General features: G+C 43.5%; 1 protein-coding gene across 4 annotated transcripts in view; it reads right to left on the reverse strand.

Annotated features, from left to right (window-relative positions):
* khdrbs3 (KH domain containing, RNA binding, signal transduction associated 3) overlaps positions 1–25,817 on the reverse strand; it is a 225,590-nt gene that overhangs the window by 41,118 nt on the left and 158,655 nt on the right. For 3 of the 4 annotated variants that reach the window (XR_001858475.2, XR_005131014.1, XM_017711960.2), the window contains exon 7: positions 2,233–2,315. Coding sequence is in view for 1 of the 4 variants with exons in the window: in XM_017711960.2 (XP_017567449.1) it covers positions 2,233–2,315 (83 nt within the window). In the remaining 3 variants the exon portion in view is untranslated. The remainder of the gene's footprint in view (positions 1–2,232; positions 2,316–25,817) is intronic. The other variant, XR_005131015.1, reaches the window with a different exon arrangement.

Raw genomic sequence — 25,817 nt, forward strand, 5'->3', positions numbered from 1 at the left:
ATATACAGTGTAGTGTAAAACTCCAGCCATGGCATATATTTAACTGTAAACTACAAAGAAGTCTCAATAACTGAATACAACTTTTCAGTATTGAATTATATAGTAGTTTCTCAAAGAAACCTGCAGGGGTATTTTCAACACCTCCAAAGTTATCGTCCGTTGTGTAAAGCAACCTATACATTAGTTAGCTGTTAAGACATAACTAGTTAAGACATGACTTATGGATTAGGGGCAAAACCTAATTAAGATTAAGAGACCCTTATTAGTCCCACAACGGGGAAATTTCACCTCCGCATTTAACCCATCTGTGAAGTGAAACACCACATACACACTAGTGAGCACACACACACTAGGGGGCAGTGAGCACACTTGCCCGGAGCGTTGGGCAGCCCAATTCGCAGCGCCCGGGGAGCAGTTGGGGGTTAGGTGTCTTGCTCAAGGACACCTCAGTCATGTGCTGTCGGCTCTGGGGATCGAACCGGCGACCTTCCGGTCAGAAGGCTGGATCCCTAACCTCCAGCCCACGACTGCCCCCAATTTAGTAAAAGGAAACTACTTAGTGTTGACTAAAGACTTAGGCCCAATCCCATTTCACTCCTTGCTGTTACCACTTAGCCCTTAGCCTTACATTCTCATTGCGTTCACACCTAGGGGGTAGGGTGTCCCGATTTTTGTTGTGTTTTGTTGAGGCGAAGTGTTGAGGCTACATGGCCCTCCAAACAGAGGTTTTTCAGAGACACACTCCAAACAGTGATATGAGAAAAAAAGAAAAATCAGTAAGATGGCTGCGCGAGCAACCAAAGAAACCCACAAAAGTGAGAATTCTCGTTTTAGTTTAATGTTGTTTCAATGTATTATGGTCCTTCATAACAAGCACAAAACTCGCTAGTACTACGCTGATGTTTCAGTAGCTAACTAACTTTCCCGTTCCACCTGAACTGGTGCAGCAGTAACATTTTGGAGCCTGAGGGGTCCATCTAAGGTGGAACAGGAAAATTCAAACAAGAAGCTGATGAATATCTGACTTCAGCTTCATATCACTTAAGAATTAGGGGCAGGTGATAATAAATAATTGCCCCTGTATTTGAAAGCGAATGTTTCCCTAAATGTAACTGAAGCCCAGCAGTGAGGAGCTGAACTTTCCCCTCCTCTGCTGTCACTGCAGACGGGCAGGGTCGCCTACAGAGCCGTGCTAGTAGCTGTTGATGAAGTAATGCTCTTTTTATTTGAGGGTCCCATTTCGTAGAGGAAGATTTCAAACACTACCCCCTTTAACTCAGTTCACAGGGGTAAGATGACACTTGAAAGCAAGGGGTAGGGCTAAAAATAAGAAATGGGACTGGGCCTTAGTAACAACTGTGTACAAAAATGGGAAATTCTAGTTTTTACTGCCACGCTTTCATGTTGGCGACACACATTGTAGCATCTCTCTCACTGGTCAACTCTGTTGGGTCCATGGACTACATCTCCCAGGATTCCGCCACACCATCATTTCTTCACACCAAAATACTAATCACTCCTGCAGCTCATTTCAGTTTCATTGTAGATCATAGAATCTGGCTAGTTTTTCACTTCTTTTCTTGCCCCTTCCTTATGATGCATATGGATTATCTCATATCTACTGCCGTCTGAGATTTTTGGCTTTCAGCAGTAAATTGTAAGCATAGAGCAACACGTGTAGATCATAAAACACATGTTCTGTTCATTTGAGGGGAGCTTTTACACAAAATAAATGAATAAATAAAAGAAAAATGGACATTTATTTCATGCAGTTACTGAATAATTTGCTGATTTGGTCGTGTCAATTTAGATGTACAAACCAAAATATACTCTGGAGAATACGAGGCGATAAAAAGAAACTGAATCAAAATCTAGAGTAGAACACAACTCTGTGACCAACAATGAGTTCGTCAGTATTACTTAAGTTTCTTCAGTAATACTTAAGTTTTAAATAGCAAAAAAAAAAAGAAATCCAGGCGGAAGTACGGAGTTGAAAGGAGCACAGCCTTTCAGCAGGAAAGCACCTTCTCCTTTCGGACTGACCTCTGTGATAGTAAATAGATAAATAAATAAATAGCTGCTGAGATAGTCCATCTCTCCCTGCGGACCTGCCCTTTCTTCAGACAGTACATTCAGATGACCGGAGTGCAAAGAAAAGACATCTATTTTCAGCACCATCTCCACACACCTACACTCTACCTCCACTCCCCACACACACACACACACGCTTACTTCTGTCCTTGGTTATTGTAACTGTTGTCGTATGAGTCGTACCCTTGGTCATCGTAGGCCGTTCCATATCCGTCGTCATATTCCTACAGAGACACAAAGAAACCAGCCATAATTAGGGGTGTAAATCACTGAACTAATTTGATTTGATTATGATTCTTTAGGAAATGATTCAGTGAGTCTCAAATTTCCCTGTGACTGTGACTGAATGGATCTCTAATAAAAAAAAGTCAATATTATTTTCAGAAGTGTGAATTTAGGGGTTAGGGTTTGGGACAGACACCTCCCAAAAGAAAGCAGCCGTCTTGTAAGGATCTAACATCCGAACCCTGCATGGTTTTTTTTAAACACTGGAACTGCAGTTTAAACTAACAGAGTTGTTTACAGAGTAGTGGAATACAGCTGGTGTGGTGTAGTGGGTAACACCTCTGCCTTCTACGCTGTAGACTGGGGTTCAATTCCTACCTGGGTAAGCACCCTACACTATAGCAATAAGAGTCCTTGGGCAAGACTCCTAACACTGCATTCGCTTACCTGTGTAAAAGTGATCAAACTGTAAGTCACTCTGGATAAGAGCGTCAGCCAAATGCCATAGATTTGGCATGTGAAAGTTTTAGGCATCTAAACAAATTGTTAAACAGTTTCCCTCAGCAGTGAGTTTATCACAATATTCATTAGAATAAAGTCACATTCATAATTCAAATAAACAGAAAAACAATAAAAAGTAACAAGAATTTCTTGGGTCCATATTTTTCCTTCACAGCCGCCACAGAGACTCGTTAATATCATCAATTACATCATGAGCTCAATTTACTGAAGCACTGATTGGTCAAACCAGGAGCTGCTTTTTAAGATAAGATAATACATATACTGTAATACTGGGCTTCCTCGAGGAGAGGTTTGTCAATGGTTCAACAAACACACCAACATCCAGAAAATCACTATTTATTATTTATATGATTATATATTTATTTATTCAAATATTAACACATTTCTCAGCAAATAAACACAAACTACACAGATAAATAGATTTTGAAAATGTGTCTTGGGTGTCTAAGACTTTCACACAGTACTGTATCTTGAAATATCAAGCATTGGCTTGGCCGCATAACATCAATTCATAAAAATGGTGAATTAGCCCCATTTTAAATGGTTAAGTACACATTGACTACCTTGTTGCTGTGTAAACATTGGCTAATATATAGTTTTTAAACACGAACAATCATAGCATATTCATACAGACACACTGTGTTACTAATTACACTCAGATACAGCAATGATTACCTATTGTTAACAACCTATTAGATAATGATTACGCTGTTATTTATAAGGGCCTGTTATTATAAAGTGTTAGATATTTGAGTCGACAGTCAACACTGTGGTGACTCAGAGTATCAAGACATCACAGCTATACAGAAACCAAGTGAGTGACAATATGAATGACTGCTAACAAAGCACAATCCAACTGACTGACCTCAATTTTTCATATCATCTGTTATGTGATAGCTGCAAAGGTCATAAGTGGAGTGTAAATGCTGCAATTGAGTGGTGAAAAGTAGCTGGAAATGGCGGTGAAAGAACGAGGCCTGAAGTGGGCTGAACATTCAGCTTGAACTCAGCTCTCTAGCGTGGGGTCAAAAGATGTGCAATAACAATGCATTTATAACACTCTTCTACCACAGCGGCTCTCTAAGCACTCTCAGTAACGAGGTTAATCTCCTCCACTGAACCCTATCTTATATTAATAGTCAACTTGCAGAGGAAAACAGCAGTGTGGAGTGCAGAAGCGCAGAGAGAGGAGAACCAGCACAGGGTCGTCCCCCTACATATCGGCTATTAGATATGAGCCGATGTTAAATTTTGAAGGGTAATTTGCATGGTGTTAACTCACAGAAGGTGCAATTAATGCCATAACATTGCAATAGTAATGTGATAACTACACACACATTATCTAAGCTGCGTATCCTTCTGGGTTACAGGGGGTGCTGGAGCCTATCCCAGCGCTCACAGGATGGAAGGCAGGTCGCCAGTCCATCACAGGGCAAAGACACACAGACATACACATTCACAGTAGGGCTAATCTAGCATCTCGTATTGGCCTGACTGCATGCCTTTGGACTGTGGAAACACAGGGAGAACATGCAAACTCTACACATCGAGGACCATGGTCACCCGGCCGGGGAATCGAACCCAGGCCATTCTTGTTGCACCAGTCATTTCAATCCAGTAAGCTTTTTTGCATGACCATGTTAAGTTACAGCATTGCCAGAATTGTAGGAGATACTGGAAGGTAGCACATTCTTCCTTCCTTCCATTTTCCCTCTAAAGGGCCATAGGTTGTATGGATGTGTACCCAGGAACCTAAGACACTAGGTTTTGGTATGGGATCTGCTATGTTATACCAGGTGGTTGGTAAGGTGCTGTTTGGCCATTGCTATGTTATACCAGGTGGTTGGTAACGTGTTGTTTGCCCACTGCTATGTTATACCAGGTGGTTGGTAAGGTGCTGTTTGGCCATTGCTATGTTATACCAGGTGGTTGGTAAGGTGTTGTTTGGCCACTGCTATGTTATACCAGGTGGTTGGTAACATGTTTGGCCATTGCTATGTTATACCAGGTGGTTGGTAACGTGTTGTTTGCCCATTGCTATGTTATACCAGGTGGTTGGTAACGTGTTTGCCCATTGCTATGTTATACCAGGTGGTTGGTAAGGTGCTGTTTGGCCATTGCTATGTTATACCAGGTGGTTGGTAAGGTGTTGTTTGGCCATTGCTATGTTATACCAGGTGGTTGGTAAGGTGCTGTTTGGCCATTGCTATGTTATACCAGGTGGTTGGTAAGGTGCTGTTTGGCCATTGCTATGTTATACCAGGTGGTTGGTAACATGTTGTTTGGCCATTGCTATGTTATACCAGGTGGTTGGTAACGTGTTTGCCCATTGCTATGTTATACCAGGTGGTTGGTAACATGTTGTTTGCCCAATGCTATGTTATACCAGGTGGTTGGTAAGGTGCTGTTTGGCCATTGCTATGTTATACCAGGTGGTTGTTAACGTGTTGTTTGCCCATTGCTATGTTATACCAGGTGGTTGGTAAGGTGCTGTTTGGCCATTGCTATGTTATACCAGGTGGTTGGTAAGGTGCTGTTTGGCCATTGCTATGTTATACCAGGTGGTTGGTAAGGTGCTGTTTGGCCACCGCTATGTTATACCAGGTGGTTGGTAAGGTGCTGTTTGGCCACCGCTATGTTATACCAGGTGGTTGGTAAGGTGCTGTTTGGCCATTGCTATGTTATACCAGGTGGTTGGTAAGGTGCTGTTTGGCCATTGCTATGTTATACCAGGTGGTTGGTAAGGTGCTGTTTGGCCACTGCTATGTTATACCAGGTGGTTGGTAAGGTGCTGTTTGGCCATTGCTATGTTATACTAGGTGGTTGGTAAGGTGCTGTTTGGCCACTGCTATGTTATACCAGGTGGTTGTTAACGTGTTCTTTGGCCATTGCTATGTTATACCAGGTGGTTGGTAACATGTTGTTTGGCCATTGCTATGTTATACCAGGTGGTTGGTAAGGTGCTGTTTGGCCATTGCTATGTTATAGCAGGTGGTTGGTAAGGTGCTGTTTGGCCATTGCTATGTTATACCAGGTGGTTGGTAAGGTGCTGTTTGGCCACCGCTATGTTATACCAGGTGGTTGGTAAGGTGCTGTTTGGCCACCGCTATGTTATACCAGGTGGTTGGTAAGGTGCTGTTTGGCCATTGCTATGTTATACCAGGTGGTTGGTAAGGTGCTGTTTGGCCATTGCTATGTTATACCAGGTGGTTGGTAAGGTGCTGTTTGGCCACTGCTATGTTATACCAGGTGGTTGGTAAGGTGCTGTTTGGCCATTGCTATGTTATACTAGGTGGTTGGTAAGGTGCTGTTTGGCCATTGCTATGTTATACTAGGTGGTTGGTAAGGTGCTGTTTGGCCACTGCTATGTTATACCAGGTGGTTGTTAACGTGTTCTTTGGCCATTGCTATGTTATACCAGGTGGTTGGTAACATGTTGTTTGGCCATTGCTATGTTATACCAGGTGGTTGGTAAGGTGCTGTTTGGCCATTGCTATGTTATAGCAGGTGGTTGGTAAGGTGCTGTTTGGCCACTGCTATGTTATACCAGGTGGTTGGTAAGGTGCTGTTTGGCCATTGCTATGTTATACCAGGTGGTTGGTAAGGTGTTTGGCCACTGCTATGTTATACCAGGTGGTTGTTAACGTGTTCTTTGGCCATTGCTATGTTATACCAGGTGGTTGGTAACATGTTGTTTGGCCATTGCTATGTTATACCAGGTGGTTGTTAACGTGTTCTTTGGCCATTGCTATGTTATACCAGGTGGTTGGTAACATGTTGTTTGGCCATTGCTATGTTATACCAGGTGGTTGTTAATGTGTTCTTTGTCCATTGCTATGTTATACCTGGTGGTTGGTAACATGTTGTTTGCCCATTGCTATGTTATACCAGGTGGTTGGTAACGTGTTGATTGGCCATTGCTATGTTATACCAGGTGGTTGGTAAGGTGCTGTTTGGCCATTGCTATGTTATACCAGGTGGTTGGTAAGGTGTTTGGCCACTGCTATGTTATACCAGGTGGTTGTTAACGTGTTCTTTGGCCATTGCTATGTTATACCAGGTGGTTGGTAACATGTTGTTTGGCCATTGCTATGTTATACCAGGTGGTTGTTAATGTGTTCTTTGTCCATTGCTATGTTATACCTGGTGGTTGGTAAGGTGCTGTTTGGCCATTGCTATGTTATACCAGGTGGTTGGTAAGGTGCTGTTTGGCCACTGCAATGTTATACCAGGTGGTTGGTAAGGTGCTGTTTGGCCATTGCTATGTTATACCAGGTGGTTGGTAACGTGTTGATTGGCCATTGCTATGTTATACCAGGTGGTTGGTAAGGTGCTGTTTGGCCACTGCTATGTTATACCAGGTGGTTGGTAAGGTGTTGTTTGGCCATTGCTATGTTATACCAGGTGGTTGGTAAGGTGCTGTTTGGCCACTGCTATGTTATACCAGGTGGTTGGTAAGGTGTTGTTTGGCCATTGCTATGTTATACCAGGTTGTTGGTAAGGTGCTGTTTGGCCAATGCTATGTTATCCAAGGTGGTTGGTAAGGTGTTGTTTTGGCCACTGCTACGTTATCCCAACCACCTGTAAGGTGCTGTTTTGGTCATTGCTGTTATCCCAGGTGGTTGCTAAGGTGTTTTAGTCATTGCTATGCTATCCCAGGTGGTTGGTAAGGTGTAGCTAGTTTGTTACTATGGTATCCCAGGTGGTTGGTAATTTATGTGTATGTGTGTACATATATGCTAGCATGTATTTGAGTCTATGTGTAATATCTTTGAGGGTCAGTGTGAATTTTCTAAACATTCTGCCATTCATTTCCTATGGGGAAAAAATGTGTTGAGCACATGCTTTACGAAAACCATACATGTGATCAGGCCCAAAAGAGCAAGTGCACTATTCCAATATAGGCTTTACAATCCCACAGAGTGTTGTGGTTCTAGGTCCTCGAGGAAGCCCAGCATTTGGGTCATTCTACCATTGTGCTGGCAAAAGAGGTGTGCATGTTGATGTGCCATTACAGTGGAACACACAGGCTTGTTGTTGGAAGACTGAAAAAACATGCCAAGAGTAGATTAAAGCTGATGAAAAGCTGGATTTAATATCACTAAATTCTGTATAACGATTACAGTATTATCGGTTTATATTGTGCAGGCCTGTAAAACAGAAAAAGCGGAAGAAAGCAAGAAAGAAAGACAGAAAGAGCCCAGCCCATTCCAGAGCTCCTCATGTCCTCTCATCTCTGCTCTCCTAAAGCCAAGTCAGACATCAAAGCTAAGCTGCTCTTGGGCTAATGTAGGATAAATGCTCCTTATGTTCCACAAAAGACTCTGACCCATCACAACTGTTCTCTCTCTCTCTCTCTCTCTCTCTCTCTCTCTCCCACTCATCCTCCTCCTCCTCCTCTCACTGTCTCTCTTTCAGCTCTAAATCCATCTGCCCGCAATTCACATGCGTGAAATCAGCCACTCCGAGATTTTGCAACAACAGAACGCCAGAACACTGAGAAGGAAAAAAAAAACCCACCCCTCTCATCACAGCCGTATTACAGAAGCAGCATTAATGTCCGATTAGAGGCTCACGTCTGCCAAATGGCACCACTCACATCAAATCTTTTATCTTTAATCCAGTTGCAAAGTGACTTTTCAACTGCGTAAACTGTGTCTATGCATACAAGCCCATCAAAGGCCCATATGAAGATGGAAGACAACTTTGAGGTCAAGATGATATTCATAGTCTTCTTTTTCTACCTCATCATCATCATCATTTTCCTCTGTTACGTTAGCAATAGGCCTGTAATTGGATGTTGGCCTGGATTGAAGTAACCCGATCGCAATGTGCAATCACTGAAACCCTATATTTACCTGAAAAGGCTACAAAGAAAACATATCAAATGTTGAAAAATGTGAGAAATTGTATTGTTTCTTGTGTAATATTTGCCTATTTTGAATTTGATGCCAGCATGTTTCAAAACAAGACTGGCAAAGACTGGTAATGCTAAAAATAAGTCCTGGTGGAACATATCACAACTTATTAGGTTAACCGGCAACAGATCAGTAACATGATTGGGCATAAAAGTAGCATCACTGAGAGGCTTAGTCTTCGGAAGTAAGGGTAGGGATTGGTTCACCATTATTTAAGAATAAAGTTTCTTAAAGTAAAATAACAAAGACCTTGGGGATTTCATCATCTACGGTACAAAATACCATTAAAAGTTCCAGAGAATCCGGAAAAATCTCTTGCATTAAAAACAGACATGATTGTGTCACAGTGTAAATCACTGCATTCAACTCAGGAACACTTACAAAAATCTCTGTCTGTGAACAAAGATCATCAGATGCAAACTCTAAAACACAAAGAAGATTCCACATATAAACATGATCCAAAAACACCGCCATCTTCTCTGGGTTCTAAAATGGACTGAGATGGTGTGGAAAAATTTCAAATTCTTTTTAAAAATCATGGATGCTGTGTCCTAGAGGTCCTAGATGGCTTGTTATCAAGTGCGCAGTTCAAAAGCCAGCATCTGTGAGGATATAGGGGTGCATTAATGCACATGGCATGGGTGACACGCACATCTGTGAAGGCACCATTAATGCTGTACGATATATACACGTTTTGGAGTAAGATATGCTGCCTTTCAAATGATATCTTTTTCAGGGAAGGCCTTGGTTATTTAAGCAAGACAGTGCCAAACCACATTCAGCCTGTATTGTACCAGCATGGCTCAATAGTAAGAGTCAGGGACTAAACTGGCCTGCCTGCAGTCCAGACCTGTCACACATTGAAACACTTGACAAAGGAGACCGCGAACTGTTGAGCCTCTGAAATCCTATATCAAGCAAGAACACGAAAATATCTCACTTTCAAAACTACAGCAGTGTCTCCTCAGTTCCCAAAGGCTTACAGAGCGCTGTTAAAAGAAGAGGTGATAGAACACAGTGGTAAGCATGCCCCCATCCCAAGACCTCTGGAGCTAATATTTTAAGCATCTTTTTAAGCCCTGCAGCCTTTGTGACATGGTTGCTCGTTCCAAATGGAGAATGACCTATATTCTATATTTACCTTATGAACTTCACTTTTTTAACTATACGCTAATCATAAAATTGTTGCTGTGGATTTCTGAGTGGAAGCTCTTCTGAAATAGACTGACGCACAGCAGAATCAAGTATTATGACCTCTGTCATTCTCTGTCATAGGAGTCATCCTTTCTGATTGCTTACGAAAATACTGGATACCGTGTTATCTGGGCCAAAAAATGACCATCCCTATTGTTAAGGTTCACAAGCCAGTGTCTGCCACTGTATGGGGCGGTGTTACTGGGTAACTTCTACATCTGTGAAGGCATGATTAATGCTGAAGGGTCCATGTGCTGCCTTCTAAATGACGTCTTTTTCAGGGGTGTCCCTGCTTTTGTTAGCAAGACAATGCCAAACCACATTCTGCACATGCTACAACAGCATGGCTGTATAAGTAGAGAGTGCAAGTGCTAGACTGAACTGCAGGTCAATTTCGTCTACCACTGAAAGCATGTGGCACATTATGAGGTGATACATATGGCAATGAAAGACCCATATGGTTGCTCAAATCACAATATGTATAACAGAAGAATGGCCAAAAAACGACACTTTCAAAATGGTATCAATTGATGTCTTCAGTACCCAAATGATCAGTCACTGTTAAAAGGAAAGGAGAGGTAACACAGCTGAAACATGCCAAATATTTGGGAACACATTACAGGCATATATAGTTATATAATTACAAAATGGTAAAACATCAAATGTCATGTTCTGGTACTGTTTTGAATTGAATAAATGTTCTGTTTCTTTCTGTTTTTATCAGCATTAAAACAGCGTTTTTCACACACTGCCTCAACTTTTTTGGAATCTGTAAACTTAAGACTCTGGATGTGTGTGTGCATTGATCACACTTTTCTGTTAGTCAGCCCAGGGCTATGCTGACGTGGCCGGCACTGTTTAAAGGATTTATGTCTATGTTTGCTCAAACTGGCATCGGGGCAGAGCTTTTGGAGGGAAAAAAATATGGGAAAAACATGGGAGAAATCTTGAGCTGCAAGAGAAAACACAGACAGTCAATAAACACCAGCTGATATCAAAAGGCACTAATACTGCAAGGGCAATATATAACATCATGAGTAGGCGTCAACAATCTGAGGACTTTGGTAAAATCTATAGGGTAACAGTAATATGCTGGGGGTTTAGTGGCAACATATGGTATATTTTAAGATGGGTGGCAACATTATGAGCAACATGGTAAGGTTACCAGGCAGAGGTAATAACATCAGAGAAAAATTAAGACTACAAGTGGTTAAACCATGAGAGGTGTAGTAGCGCTGTAAGGTTAATAGCAACACTATGGGAAATGACATTTGCATGGTTGGTAACTCTGTGAGGGGGCAGAGTGAATATATCACATCAACACAAAGCTGGGCTTCAGTGTATGTCTTTTGGAAAGAATTGTGTTTCATTCATGTACGAACACTTGACATTACTGAATCATGTAAATTCAAACTACCATTTTTTCAGTCACTATGTCACCAGTAATACTGTAAGACTACAACAAGGTTGGTAACAGTAGTGGGGAACAGTAGCACTCTAAGATTAACGGTAACACCATACCATTGATCAGTAACACTGTAAAGTTAATGGAATAGTGGCTTGTAACAGTTTAATGTAGATTGTAAGACATTGGCAGGGGTGATAACACCATAAGTGACGATGCTTTGAGGTGGCAGTAACATTACAATGTAATCATGAAACCATCCGTGTTTGGTAACACCATTAAGGAGTTGATGACATCATAAAGAAGCAGTAACACTGGTAACACCAAAAAAAGAGAATTTTTTTTTTGTGAATCTGACCAATAGACATTCATATACTAAGAAGATATGTAAAAGTGCCCCAGAGGGTTAAATGGTACCACCATGAGGGAAGCACTAATACCTTGAGGTTAACTCTCTGGGGTCAACAAACCCAACGCCACAACAAATGAGATGTTTGTCTGTGCCTTTATATCTTTGAGGTAACACATCACCGAAATACAGTTCAAACAGCTCCTTATCACAAGATTGAATGTGACTCACATCCGGAGTAATGAGCCTATGAAGACAAGCTGAGATACATGTCGTTTGCCTCTCAACGTGGGTAACAGGTGGATTTGTGTGTCCGTCATCTGCCTCTTGCCTTTAATTGGTAAATTCGTGTGTCTGTCTGTCTACGTTTTGTGTAAAACTGACCAATGGACACTCAGGAAATCACTAAGGACTCAACATCACACCGGAAACCCTTCATTCTTCATTCAGTCTACATTGGAGTTATGTATAAAATGGCATGCAGAGAGTTTACAGCCACTGAAGTTGCTGCAGTGGTTTTGGAAAGTAGCTATGAAGATAGTGGAACATTTAGATATGAAACTTGGGCATCATGTTAAATGCAAGTGCCTGTGTGAAGTTTCTCGGCGTATACCATCACTGATGATACAGATGCACCACAGAAAGCATCCTCACTGGCTGCATCACAGTCTGGTACAGCAGCTGAACCACCTGCAACTGTAAGGTGTGGTAAGGATGGCAGAAGCCATCATAAGCAACAAACTAGTCTTACAGGACAATCTACCTGTCCCGCTGCCTCAGAAAAATCAAAAAGTCAACAGGATCACTCAGCTCACCATTCAGCCACCAGGCAGGAGATTTTGCAGCATTCAGGCTAGAACAACCCAGTTAATGAACAGTAAACCCATTTTAAGCTCTAAATATGGAGACTTATCAATTGACACAGTGCTCCAGGTCAAAAGGGCCTTATTATAGACAGAGTGAAAATCAAAGGTAACACCATGAGGCAAGTGGGGCCGCCATAAAATTATTGTTAACAGTGTGGAAGAGGCAGTAACATATTGAAGTTGAAGGCAACAACATGAGGATATGAGGTTCACGGTAACACCATGAGGAGAGCACCATAAGATTAACAGTAACACCATGAGCACTATAATTCAGACTGTGTGGGGTAGGAGTAAGACATTGGCAGAGTTGTTCACACCAAAAGGGGCATTAAGGGGTAATGACACGGTTAGGACAACAGTGAAACCTCAAGGAGTTTGGACGCGCCATGAGGAGACAGAGGGGCTAATAGACCAGCATCCATAGGGCACAGCAGAGATGTGTAGAACACAGTGTAGAGCCCAATAATTAGGTCAGACATGCAACCATATGTTCCTTAATTTAACTGTCATTCTGTTTGCTTCCACTTTCTTATCCTGGGGTATAAAATTTGGCAGAAAGTTACCCATCACACTGTGAATGCACACGTGTCAAAAAAGCCAAAAGAAAGGCTGTTCAGTATTAAGGCACAGCAAAAGCACTGTCACTTGAAATCTGTATTTGTTTGTTATTTATTTACTTATTTATTCATTTATTTTAATCGGCTGTGTTTGATACGGCACCGTTAGTTAAATCACAAGCCTTTTGTAAACACGATCCAAACGAGCCAGATCTTTTTGTTCTCGCGGCTGGCGGAACTGCGAATGTGTCTAATTTCAGACACTTGAGGGAAAGTGACACGAGACTGATCAAAACGAGAACGCCAATGCTGTCCTCGCACACAGCTTTTTATAGACAACTTGGAAATGAGTTTTCTTCCTTCGAGGAAGCAGCTCCCTCCTGGACTTGTCAGCGAGCGCAGCTATTCTTCCCTCATCTCCCTTTCTTCCTCTTTTCTTTATTGAATATAATTTTGCCTTCTTCGCCTTTCATTTTCAAGCAGACTAATTGGTTTGATAAGTGCGCCAAGGTGTGCATATGCAACGGAGCGAGGCAGCGCGGTTTTACTTTCTATCGTTTGAAAGAGTTTTTCTCTTATGATTTATTCAGGCTGGTACAGTGCAGATGGATATCTCCGGCGCAGGCAGACAGTGGAAAGACCTCGGGCTATAAATAGCCCAGCGAGACGGTCCCTGTTCGGTTTTCAGGAGAGGCGAGTTACGTGCCAGGTTCACACATGCACACTAGTGCGCGCTGGTGTGTTTGTGGGGTGTTTCCACACTCCTCTGTACACCTGGAGATCTAAACGCTGCTGTGCTCCAGCTAAACCAGCCCTTCACACTTAAAAACAAGGGTTTATTATTAAATACATTGGGCCTCATTCACCAGCCATTCTTAGGAAGAAATTAGGAAGAACACTTTCTATGAATGTCACATCTGTAAGCATCTACGTATAAAAACATTTATAACATGTTATAATGCATTCAGAATGGCACTGTAAACATGGTTATAAATATGTTAATTTCTGCTAGCGTTCTATTGGATACAGTGATTAGGATTAAGTTAGTGCCAGGCTAACGGTGGTGCACATTATCAGTGGTGTACACTGACTTTCCCACATTGGGTAAAACACGACAGCACTAGTTTAAACTCTGACATCTGACATTAAACCTGCAGCCATACTGGCAGTTTGCAGATAAGACTGTACACCCTGGCCTAACAATAATTCAGCTTTTTAGGTTTGGAGAAAGATCTGATGAACCCCATAATCACAGTAAAGCAGGGTGGTGGGATCATTAGGATATGGGGCTGCTTATCTCTCAATGGTGCTTGTCCATCAAAGGAAACATGAGTGGAATGATGTATAAGGACATATTACAGGAGGATTGGATTTCACCAGGCAAAAAACTATCTGGGGCAAAGATGGACATTTCAATAAAACCACAATCATAAACATACAGCCAAAATAATACAAAGCTGCTTTCTGAAAAAGAAGGTGCTTGCATGGTCAAGCTAATCTCCTGACATGAATTCCACTGGAAATGTATGAAATTGCAAGTTCCCCAGATGAACCCTCACAACCTTGGGGAATTGGGACAAAGAATTAGTCAAAGTTAAACCACAAATATGGAAAAAAGCTAACTGCTTCTTAATGTAGAGTTCTCCAAGCTGTTTATGTTATTAATTTGTGAAAAAAATTGTTTTTTTCTCCCAATTATGTTCGTTTCTAAAGCCATATTTGTTTGGCTTATGAAAACATACTCCTATTTAGAAGTACAAAGTAAAAAGACGTGTCGTTATTGTGAATAATTCCCATTTCTCAAGCTGTTTTTTTCTGAAGAGACTGCAGGCACAGCTTTTCATTTCCTCACGTGCACTCAGCTTTTATCCCTGGCTGCGCAAGCCGTGCTGTTCACACGTCATGTTTATTTTGATTTGATGCAATCTAGCAAGACTTCTATCAGAGACCATAAGAACTGATAATTCAAACATTCTTCAGTCATTCGCGGGAAGTCTTTGATCTCTGTCTGAATGTGTGTGGCACAAAGGGAGGTTTACAGCGGCAGTTTGGCAGAATGTGGAAGAGCTAGAGTGGACAGTAATGACAAAATACACTCAGCTTACGATGCACAGCGGCTCACTAAAGCAGCCTGAACAGGACTGGAGAAGGAGAGAGAGAGAGAGAGAGAGAGAGAGAGAGAGAGAGAGAGAGAGAGAGAGAGAGAGAGAGAGAGAGAGAGAGAGAGAGAGAGAATGAATCCTTAATGAAGGTTGAAGACAAGTGAAAGATGCAAAGAGCGTGCCAAAGAAGAAACAGTGAAAGAGACACAAAGGGCAAAGAAAAACATCAGACAGGGCTACAGCAAAGGAATGAGAGAAAGACAGTGAAGATAGGAAAGGGAGAGAGAGAGAGAGAGAGAGAGAGAGAGAGAGAGAGAGAGAGAGAGAGAGAGAGAGAGAGGGAGGGAGGGAGGGAGAGAGAGAGAAAGCAGTGGGTGCAGATGGATCCCTAAATGAGTGTTTCATTTGTATGCGCGAGTGTGTTTGAGAGGCATGTTGTTAAAAGATAAGAGTTGCCCTCAGAGGCCACAAAACACACTCATACAGAGCTGTCTGAGCGTCTCTCTCTCTCACACACACACACACACACACAGTCCTACATCGTCTGCCTGCGATACACTTCCCCTATGTGCTCCTCAGTGTTTTGTCACACAGTAAGTAGATATCAGCTTATATCACAGCTGATGTACAAGTGCTGCAGAAGAATGTTGGATTTGTGTTCACTGATACCACTAATACAACCCTCCAAACACTCCACACCCTCCACTAATACAACCCTCCAAACACTCCACACCCTCCACTAATACAACCCTCCAAACACTCCACACCCTCCACTAATACAACCCTCCAAACACTCCACACCCTCCACTAATACAACCCTCCAAACACTCCACACCCTCCACTAATACAACCCTCCAAACACTCCAAACCCACCACTAATACAACCCTCCAAACACTCCACACCCTCCACTAATACAACCCTCCAAACACTCCACACCCTCCACTAATACAACCCTCCAAACACTCCACACCCTCCACTAATACAACCCTCCAAACACTCCAAACCCACCACTAATACAACCCTCCAAACACTCCACACCCTCCACTAATACAACCCTCCAAACACTCCACACCCTCCACTAATACAACCCTCCAAACACTCCACACCCTCCACTAATACAACCCTCCAAACACTCCAAACCCACCACTAATACAACCCTCCAAACACTCCACACCCTCCACTAATACAACCCTCTAAACCCTCCACTAATATAATCCTCCAAACCCTCCACTAACATGTCCCTCCAAACCCTCCACTAATACAATCCTCCAAACCCTCCAGTAATATAAACCTCCACACCCTCCACTAATATAAATCTCCAAACCCTCCACTGATACAACTCTCCAAACCCTCCACACCCTCCACTAATATAACCCTCCAAACCCACCACTAATACAACCCTCCAAACACTCCACACCCTCCACTAATACAACCCTCCAAACACTCCACACCCTCCACTAATACAACCCTCCAAACACTCCACACCCTCCACTAATACAACCCTCCAAACACTCCAAACCCACCACTAATACAACCCTCCAAACACTCCACAACCTCCACTAATACAACCCTCCAAACACTCCACACCCTCCACTAATACAACCCTCCAAACCCTCCACTAATACAATCCTCCAAACCCTCCAGTAATATAAACCTCCACACCCTCCACTAATATAAATCTCCAAACCCTCCACTGATACAACCCTCCAAACCCTCCACACCCTCCACTAATATAACCCTCCAAACCCTCCACTAATACAACCCTCCAAACCCTTCACCAACATAACCCTCCAACTGTCGGGGGCAGTTGTGGGCTGAAGGTTAGGGAACCAGCCCTGTGACCGGAAGGTTGCCAGTTCGATCCCCTTGGCTGACAGTCCATGACTGGAGTACCCTTGAGCAAGGCATCTAACCCCCATTTGCCCCCCAGGCTTTGTGGATAGGGCTGCCCACTGCTCCAGGCAAGTGTGCCCTCTAGTGTGTGTTTTCACTAGCGTGCATGTATGTGGGTGTTTCACTGCACGGATGGGTTGATTGCAGAGGTCTAATTTCACAGTGTGCAAACACAGAGACAAATGGTTGTAAATTCTATTCTATTCTTCAAACCCTCCACTAATGCAACCCACCCAACCCTCCATTAATATAAGCCCCCAAACCCTCCACTAACATAACCCTCCAAACCCTCCGCACCCTCCACTAACATGTCCCTCCAAACCCTCCACTAACATGTCCCTCCAAACCCTCCACTAACATGTCCCTCCAAACCCTCCACCCTCCACTAACATGTCCCTCCAAACCCTCCACTAACATGTCCCTCCAAACCCTCCACCCTCCACTAACATGTCCCTCCAAACCCTCCACTAACATGTCCCTCCAAACCCTCCACTAACATGTCCCTCCAAACCCTCCACCCTCCACTAACATGTCCCTCCAAACCCTGTGACCGGAAGGTTGCCAGTTCGATCCCCTTGGCTGACAGTCCATGACTGGAGTACCCTTGAGCAAGGCATCTAACCCCCATTTGCCCCCCAGGCTTTGTGGATAGGGCTGCCCACTGCTCCAGGCAAGTGTGCCCTCTAGTGTGTGTTTTCACTAGCGTGCATGTATGTGGGTGTTTCACTGCACGGATGGGTTGATTGCAGAGGTCTAATTTCACAGTGTGCAAACACAGAGACAAATGGTTGTAAATTCTATTCTATTCTTCAAACCCTCCACTAATGCAACCCACCCAACCCTCCATTAATATAAGCCCCCAAACCCTCCACTAACATAACCCTCCAAACCCTCCACTAACATGTCCCTCCAAACCCTCCACTAACATGTCCCTCCAAACCCTCCACCCTCCACTAACATGTCCCTCCAAACCCTCCACTAACATGTCCCTCCAAACCCTCCACACCCTCCACTAACATGTCCCTCCAAACCCTCCACTAACATGTCCCTCCAAACCCTCCACTAACATGTCCCTCCAAACCCTCCACCCTCCACTAACATGTCCCTCCAAACCCTCCACACCCTCTACTAACATGTCCCTCCAAACCCTCCACTAACATGTCCCTCCAAACCCTCCACCCTCCACTAACATGTCCCTCCAAACCCTCCACTAACATGTCCCTCCAAACTCTCCACACCCTCCACTAACATGTCCCTCCAAACCTCCCACTAACATGTCCCTCCAAACCCTCCACTAACATGTCCCTCCAAACCCTCCACTAACATGTCCCTCCAAACCCTCCACTAACATGTCCCTCCAAACCCTCCACTAACATGTCCCTCCAAACCCTCCACTAACATGTCCCTCCAAACCCTCCACCCTCCACTAACATGTCCCTCCAAACCCTCCACTAACATGTCCCTCCAAACCCTCCACTAACATGTCCCTCCAAACCCTCCACCCTCCACTAACATGTCCCTCCAAACCCTCCACTAACATGTCCCTCCAAACCCTCCACACCCTCCACTAACATGTCCCTCCAAACCCTCCACTAACATGTCCCTCCAAACCCTCCACCCTCCACTAACATGTCCCTCCAAACCCTCCACTAACATGTCCCTCCAAACTCTCCACACCCTCCACTAACATGTCCCTCCAAACCTCCCACTAACATGTCCCTCCAAACCCTCCACTAACATGTCCCTCCAAACCCTCCACTAACATGTCCCTCCAAACCTCCCACTAACATGTCCCTCCAAACCCTCCACTAACATGTCCCTCCAAACCCTCCACTAACATGTCCCTCCAAACCCTCCACTAACATGTCCCTCCAAACCCTCCATACCCTCCACTAACATGTCCCTCCAAACCCCCCACTAACATGTCCCTCCAAACCCCCCACTAACATGTCCCTCCAAACCCCCCACTAACATGTCCCTCCAAACCCCCCACTAACATGCCCCTCCAAACTCCCCACTAACATGTCCCTCCAAACCCTCCACTAACATGTCCCTCCAAACCCTCCACCCTCCACTAACATGTCCCTCCAAACCCTCCACTAACATGTCCCTCCAAACCCCCCACTAACATGTCCCTCCAAACCCTCCACCCCCCACTAACATGTCCCTCCAAACTCCTCACTAACATGTCCCTCCAAACCCTCCATACCCTCCACTAACATGTCCCTCCAAACCCTCCACTAACATGTCCCTCCAAACCCTCCACCCTCCACTAACATGTCCCTCCAAACCCTCCACTAACATGTCCCTCCAAACCCCCCACTAACATGTCCCTCCAAACCCTCCACTAACATGTCCCTCCAAACCCTCCACTAACATGTCCCTCCAAACCCCCCACTAACATGTCCCTCCAAACCCTCCACTAACATGTCATTCCAAACCCCCCACTAACACGACCCTCCAAACCCTCCACTAATTGTGTGTTTGTCACTTTGCAGCACTCACAAAACAAGAACACCATATTTTTTTTATCCTGCGAAAGTAAGAAATTTCACCAAGTAAGTGCTACTGACGTGTTCTTAGTGAAATCAGTTACTGCTTTTTCTCGTTATCTATCGTTTATTGTTTTCGTGGCAGAGATGAATTCATTGTGTCATCCTATGGTTCATTAGGTTTGATGTATAACCAGGTTTGCCAGTTAACCAGTTTAAGGCGTCTGGATCTGTTATCATTTAGTTTGGAAAATTCATTTAGTTGAGCCTCTTCAGCTGCAACATGTTTGTTTTTCTCTTGCTGCTCTGCATTGGCACAATCAGACAGCATCCTGCATAACTGGTGGTTTGCTGGAGTGAGATTTTTGCTCTGAGCTTGAAATCTGTCGGCTTTATTTTCAGCAGGTTACATGACCATGAGTTTAATATGGTCACCAATACACACGTTATGTAATTTGTCCAAAGTGTCAACACCAAAAAAGTTGGGACAGTAGTTGCACATCGTTTTTGACCCGTTTCAAACTGAAAAGTACAAAAGGAGAAAGACAAGATCATTTAATGTTTCAAATAATAATTTTCATTGTTTTGTGTACATACACCGATCAGACCTAACATTCTGACCACCTCCTTGTTTCTACACTCACTGTCCATTATATCAGCTCTTTGTAGTTCTACAGTTACAGACTGTAGTCCATCTGTTTCTCTGATACTATATTATCCCCCTTTCACCCTGTTCTTCAATGGTCAGGACCCCCATGGACCCTCACAGAGCAGGTACTATTTGGGTGGTGGATCAATCTCAGCAGTATAGTAACACTGACGTGGTGGTGGTGTGTTAGTGTGTGTTGTGCTGGTCTGAGTGGATCAGACACAGCAGTGCTGCTGGAGTTTTTAAACACCTCAGTGTCACTGCTGGACTGAGAATAGTCCACCAACCAAAAATATCCAGCCAACAGCGTCCTGTGATCACTGATGAAGGACTAGAGGATGACCAACACAACCTGTGCAGCAGCAGATGAGCCATCGTTTCTGAATTTACATCTACAAGGTGGACTGATGAGGTAGGAGTGTCTAATAGAGTGGACAGCGAGTGGACGCAGTGTTTAAAAGCCAATTATAATGACTGGGCTAACTGAGTTTACCTTATTCGCTGTAGAAATGTGGATCACAGGAAATTACGAAATATCTATAATTCATAGAAAGTTATTTAAGCCTGAACCTGTTAAATAAGCTATTTTGTTCAAGGCAATACGTTTCAAGGGTGCCAGAGTTTTCTGTTTCAACACAAGCTGTTTTTAGAAAGTTACTTTCGCTTTTACTTCATACCAAAGTTATTATAAAACTTTTACTGTAATATGGCTGTAGGCTGCTCTGCACACCTCTGTTCACTGCTCAGAACTACCAATATAAATTGGTTGTTGCCTTTTGGGAATAGAATTTCAGTAGCCAGCCCTGTGTGTAATTATGGGTAATTTACTTCAAAAAGCCTGAGAGTGTGGACACAGAAGCAATTTGGCTAGAGTGTCATATTGTAAATATACAGTCCCAATTTCTGTGCACAGAACAATGAATAGTAATCTGGGAAGCTAGAATATCACAGCATCAAACAAAGCGAAGCACTTCAAGCCTTTTCAGCTTAAATATGAAGTAATTAATATTATTATTATGAATGAGACATCAGTGGAGGGCTGGAGAGCTTTTCTATTTTCCATCACAACCGCACAGAGAGAGAGAGAGAGAGAGAGAGAGAGAGAGAGAGAGAGAGAGAGAGAGAGAGAGAGAGAGAGAGAGAGAGAGAGAGAGAGAGAGAGAGAGAGAGAGAGAATGTTGCATTTTGGAGTGTCAGGCTCGTACTGCTTGAGCAGTGTCCATACACTCCCTGGTCAACTTATTAGAAACACCTGCCTTGTACTTCTACTCACTGGCCACTTTATTAGAAACACCTGCCTTGTACTTCCACTCACTGGCCACTTTATTAGAAACAAACCTTGTACTTCCACTAACTGGCCACTTCATTAGAAACACCTGTCTTGTTCTTCCACTAACTGGCCACTTTAATAGAAACACCTACCTTGTACTTCCACTCACCAGCAACTTTATTAGAAACACAAACCTTGTTCTTCCACTAACTGGCCACTTTACTAGAAACATCCACCTTGTACTTCCACTCACTGATCACTTTATTAGAAACACCTACCTTGTGCCTTGTCACTGACCACTGAGCTCCTCCTACATTACAGTTCCACTATGTGGGTATACAGTTACAGACTGTAGCTTATCTGTTGCTACACAGATTATCACCCCCTATACCCCATTTATTAGTGGTCAGTTTCTAACCACAGGACCACTGTTGTCCACATATTTAGGAGGTGCTCCATTCTCAGCACAGCAGTGACCCTGACGAGGTAGTCCTGATGGTAGTATTGATAGCAGAGTTTAAGTTAGTGTTGATGAAAGTGCTCATGGTGGTGTTCATGGGTGTGTTCATAGTGGTATTCATGATAATGCTTATGATGGTGTACATGGTAGTGTTCATAGTAGTGCGTTTAGTGCTGGTGCATCAGAAACACTGGTGCTTTAGGGGGTTTTTACACACGTCAGTGTCATTACTAGGTTGAGACTGGTGCACCACTCAAGTGGCCAAGGGAGTTGGCCTTGGCTCCAGCTTTGATCAGGGCTACAGTCAATTTCATTTTAATATATTCCACTCAGTTGGGATTCAACCAACTCAGCCAATTACCTGAAATTCAACCCATTTGACATTTAACTCCTCTGGAGCTCACTTGTTCTTTTCCAGGCAGATCATTACATTCACTCACCTCCTGAACTCCAAAGTGCTCTGATCACAGAATCAGAAAATTCAGGCTTTGCTGTACGCTACTCCAGTTCCAGCCCTGCACTTCATTGTTTCCCCTGCTCTAACATAGCTGGGTCAACCTGATAATTACCTGAGCTGAATCGGAGGTGCAGGAAGAGGGGAAAATCGCTGTGGGCCTCAGATAGATTGGAGCATTAGAAAAGCCTACAGTAAAGAGTAAAAGCATATAGCCATGCAATATCCATAGACACATAAACACTGGCAGTAGAATGGGTCTTACTGAAGAGCTCTGTGACTTTAAACATGGCACTGTCATAGAATGTTATCTTTGCCTTAAGTCAGTTTGCAAAATTTCCCCCCTGCTAAATCTGCCTGAATCAGCTGTAAGTGCTGTTATTGTGAAATGGAAACATCTAGGACCAACAACAGCTTGGCCACAAAGGTAGACAATGCAAACTTACAGTAATGAAGCTTGTAGCATGCAAAATCACTGGTCCTCTGATGTAGCACTCAAAAAAAAAAAAAATGTGAAATAAGAAATGTGCATTGAAAGGGAGTTGTCAGGACATGGTTTTTCCATGGCCAAGGAGCTGCACACAAGCCTAAGATCACTATGTGCAATGACAAGCATTGTCTGGACTCTGGTGTAATGATAGATGCCAGAAGACAATACCTACCAGAATACATAGTTCCAACAGTAAAGTTTGGTGGAGGAGGGATAATGGGCTGGGGCTGTTTTTCAGGGTTTGAGCCCCTTAGTTCCAGTGAAGGATAATAGACAATTATATGCTTCCAACTTTGTGGTAGCAGTTTGGTGAAGACCCTTTGCTGTGCACAAAGCAAGGTCCATAAAGACATGGTTTGACAAATTTGGTGTGGAGGAACTCCAGTGGTCTGCACAGATTCCTGACTTCAACCCCACTGAACACTTTTGGGATGAACTGGAAAGTCCCAGGCCTTCTGTCCAGCATCAGTGCCTGACCTCACAAATGCTCTTTGACTGAATGGGCACAAATTCCTACAGGCACACTCCAAAAAAGCCTTCACAGAAGAGTGCAGGTTGTTATGGCTACAAAGGGGGGCCAATAACAAATAACCACTCATGGTTTTGGAATGGGATGTCCGACAAGCTCCTACTGGTGTATGTGTCCACATACTTTTGTCCATGTAGTGTACATGGTGTACAGGGCTGTAAGTTTCCCTGCCTACTTGTGACTAGATCACTTGAGATGGATGTTGGATACCAGGTCCAATCAGGGCCTAAGCTGGTGGAGGCAATAATTGAGGTGACAATGCTACTTCAGCTCAGAAGAGCCTCTAAAGGTATCCAGCTGGACCCTTTCAAGGATCTCCAAAAGAAAAAAAGCCTAAATGTATGCTTCTTTATGAGAAGCCCTCATTCTCTGCTCGGCCTGGCAGGAGGGCCACCACATCCGTCCTCTAATCACATTCCTGGGAATTTATTTTGGCCTGTTGGCTCACCATAATGTAATGAATAAGAGCTTATGAAGGGTGTGCAGCTCCAGTTCCTGAGCTTTAATGAATCAGTAATAGGAGTCCAGGAGGAGGAGGAGGAGGAGGAGCAGAGGTGAATAAGAAGGGTATGGGGAGGAAAGCTCAAGTTTATTGCTCCTGCTGTCAACACACAGACACCAGGGGCAAGAAACGGGCTAATTAAAGACCACGGCTGGAGGCGGAGGAGACCCAGCACTGAAAATGAGAATTCACCCTTGTGGAATTCATGCGCATGTGGATGAAGTCATTTATACAAGAGCCAACTGAAAAAGGAATGGATGTAAGAGGAATAAATGTAATATAAAATATATGGTGAAAATGAGTTTGGATATTGTTAAGTGCCACATTTGTGAGTATAATATACAACCCCAATTCCAATGAAGTTGGGACGTTGTGTAAAACATGAATAAAAACAGAATACGATGATTTTCAAATTCTTTTCAACCTATGTTCAATTGAATACATTACAAAGACAAGATATTTGATCTCCAGACACATAAACTTTATTGTTTTTTGAAAATATTCACTCATTTAGAATTTGATACCTGCAACACGTTCCAAAGAAGTTGGGACAGGGGCGTGTTTACCACTGTGTTACATCACCTTTCCTTTAACAACACTCAATAAGCGTTTGGGAACTGAGGACACTGATTGTTGAAGCTTTGTAGGTGGAATTCTTTCCCATTCTTGCTTAATGTACAACTTCAGTTCCTCAACAGTCCGGGGTCTCCGTTGTTGTATTTTGCGCTTCATAATGCGCCACACATTTTCAATGGGAGACAGGTCTGGACTGCAGGCAGGCCAGTCTAGTACCCGCACTCTTTTACTATGAAGCCACGCTGTTGTAACATGGGCAGAATGTGGCTTGGCGTCGTCTTGCTGAAATAAGCAGGACGTCCCTGAAAAAGACGTTGCTTGGATGGCAGCAGATGTTGCTCCAAAACCTTTATGTGCCTTTCAGCATTAATGTGCAATGTTAACAGATGTGCAAGTTACCCATGCCATGGGCACTAATACACCCCCACACCATCAGAGATGCTGGCTTTTGAACTTTGCGCTGATAACAATCCGGACAGTCCTTTTCCTCTTTGGTCCGGAGGACACGACGTCCATGATTTCCTAAAACAATTTGAAATGTGGACTCGTCAGACCACAGGACACTTTTCCACTTTGCGTCAGTCCATCTCAGATGAGCTCAGCCCAGAGAAGCCGGCAGCGTTTCTGGGTGTTGTTGATATGTGGCTTCGCTTTGCATGGCAGAGTTTTAACTTGCACTTGTAGATGGAGCAACGAACTGTGTTCACTGACAGTGGTTTTCTGAAGTGTTCCTGAGCCGATGTGGGAATATCCGCTACAGAATGATGTCGGTTTTTAATGCAGTGCCGTCTGAGGGATCGAAGGTCACAGGCATTCAGTGTTGGTTTTCTGCCTTGCCGCTTACTTACAGAGATTTCTCTAGATTCTGTGAATCTTTTGATGATATTATGGACTGTAGATGATGAAATCCCTAAATTCCTTGCAATGGCACGTTGTGAAACGTTCTTAAACTGTTGGACTATTTGCTCATGCAGTTGTTCACAAAGTGGTGAACCTCGCCCCATCATTGCTTGTGAATGACTGAGCCTTTCAGGGATGCTCCCTTTATACCCAATCATGACACTCACCTGTTTCCAATTAACCTGTTCACCTATAGAATGTTCCAAACAGGTGTTTTTTTGAGACTTTTTTGAACAAGACTTTCCCAGTCTTGTTGCCCCTGTCCCAACTTCTTTGGAATGTGCTGCAGGCATCAAATTCAAAATGAGTGAATATTTGCAAAAAACAATAAAGTTTACCCGTTTGAACATTAAATATCTTGTCTTTGTAGTG

Source organism: Pygocentrus nattereri, chromosome 11 (assembly GCF_015220715.1).
Source record: "Pygocentrus nattereri isolate fPygNat1 chromosome 11, fPygNat1.pri, whole genome shotgun sequence".
NCBI lineage: Eukaryota > Metazoa > Chordata > Actinopteri > Characiformes > Serrasalmidae > Pygocentrus > Pygocentrus nattereri.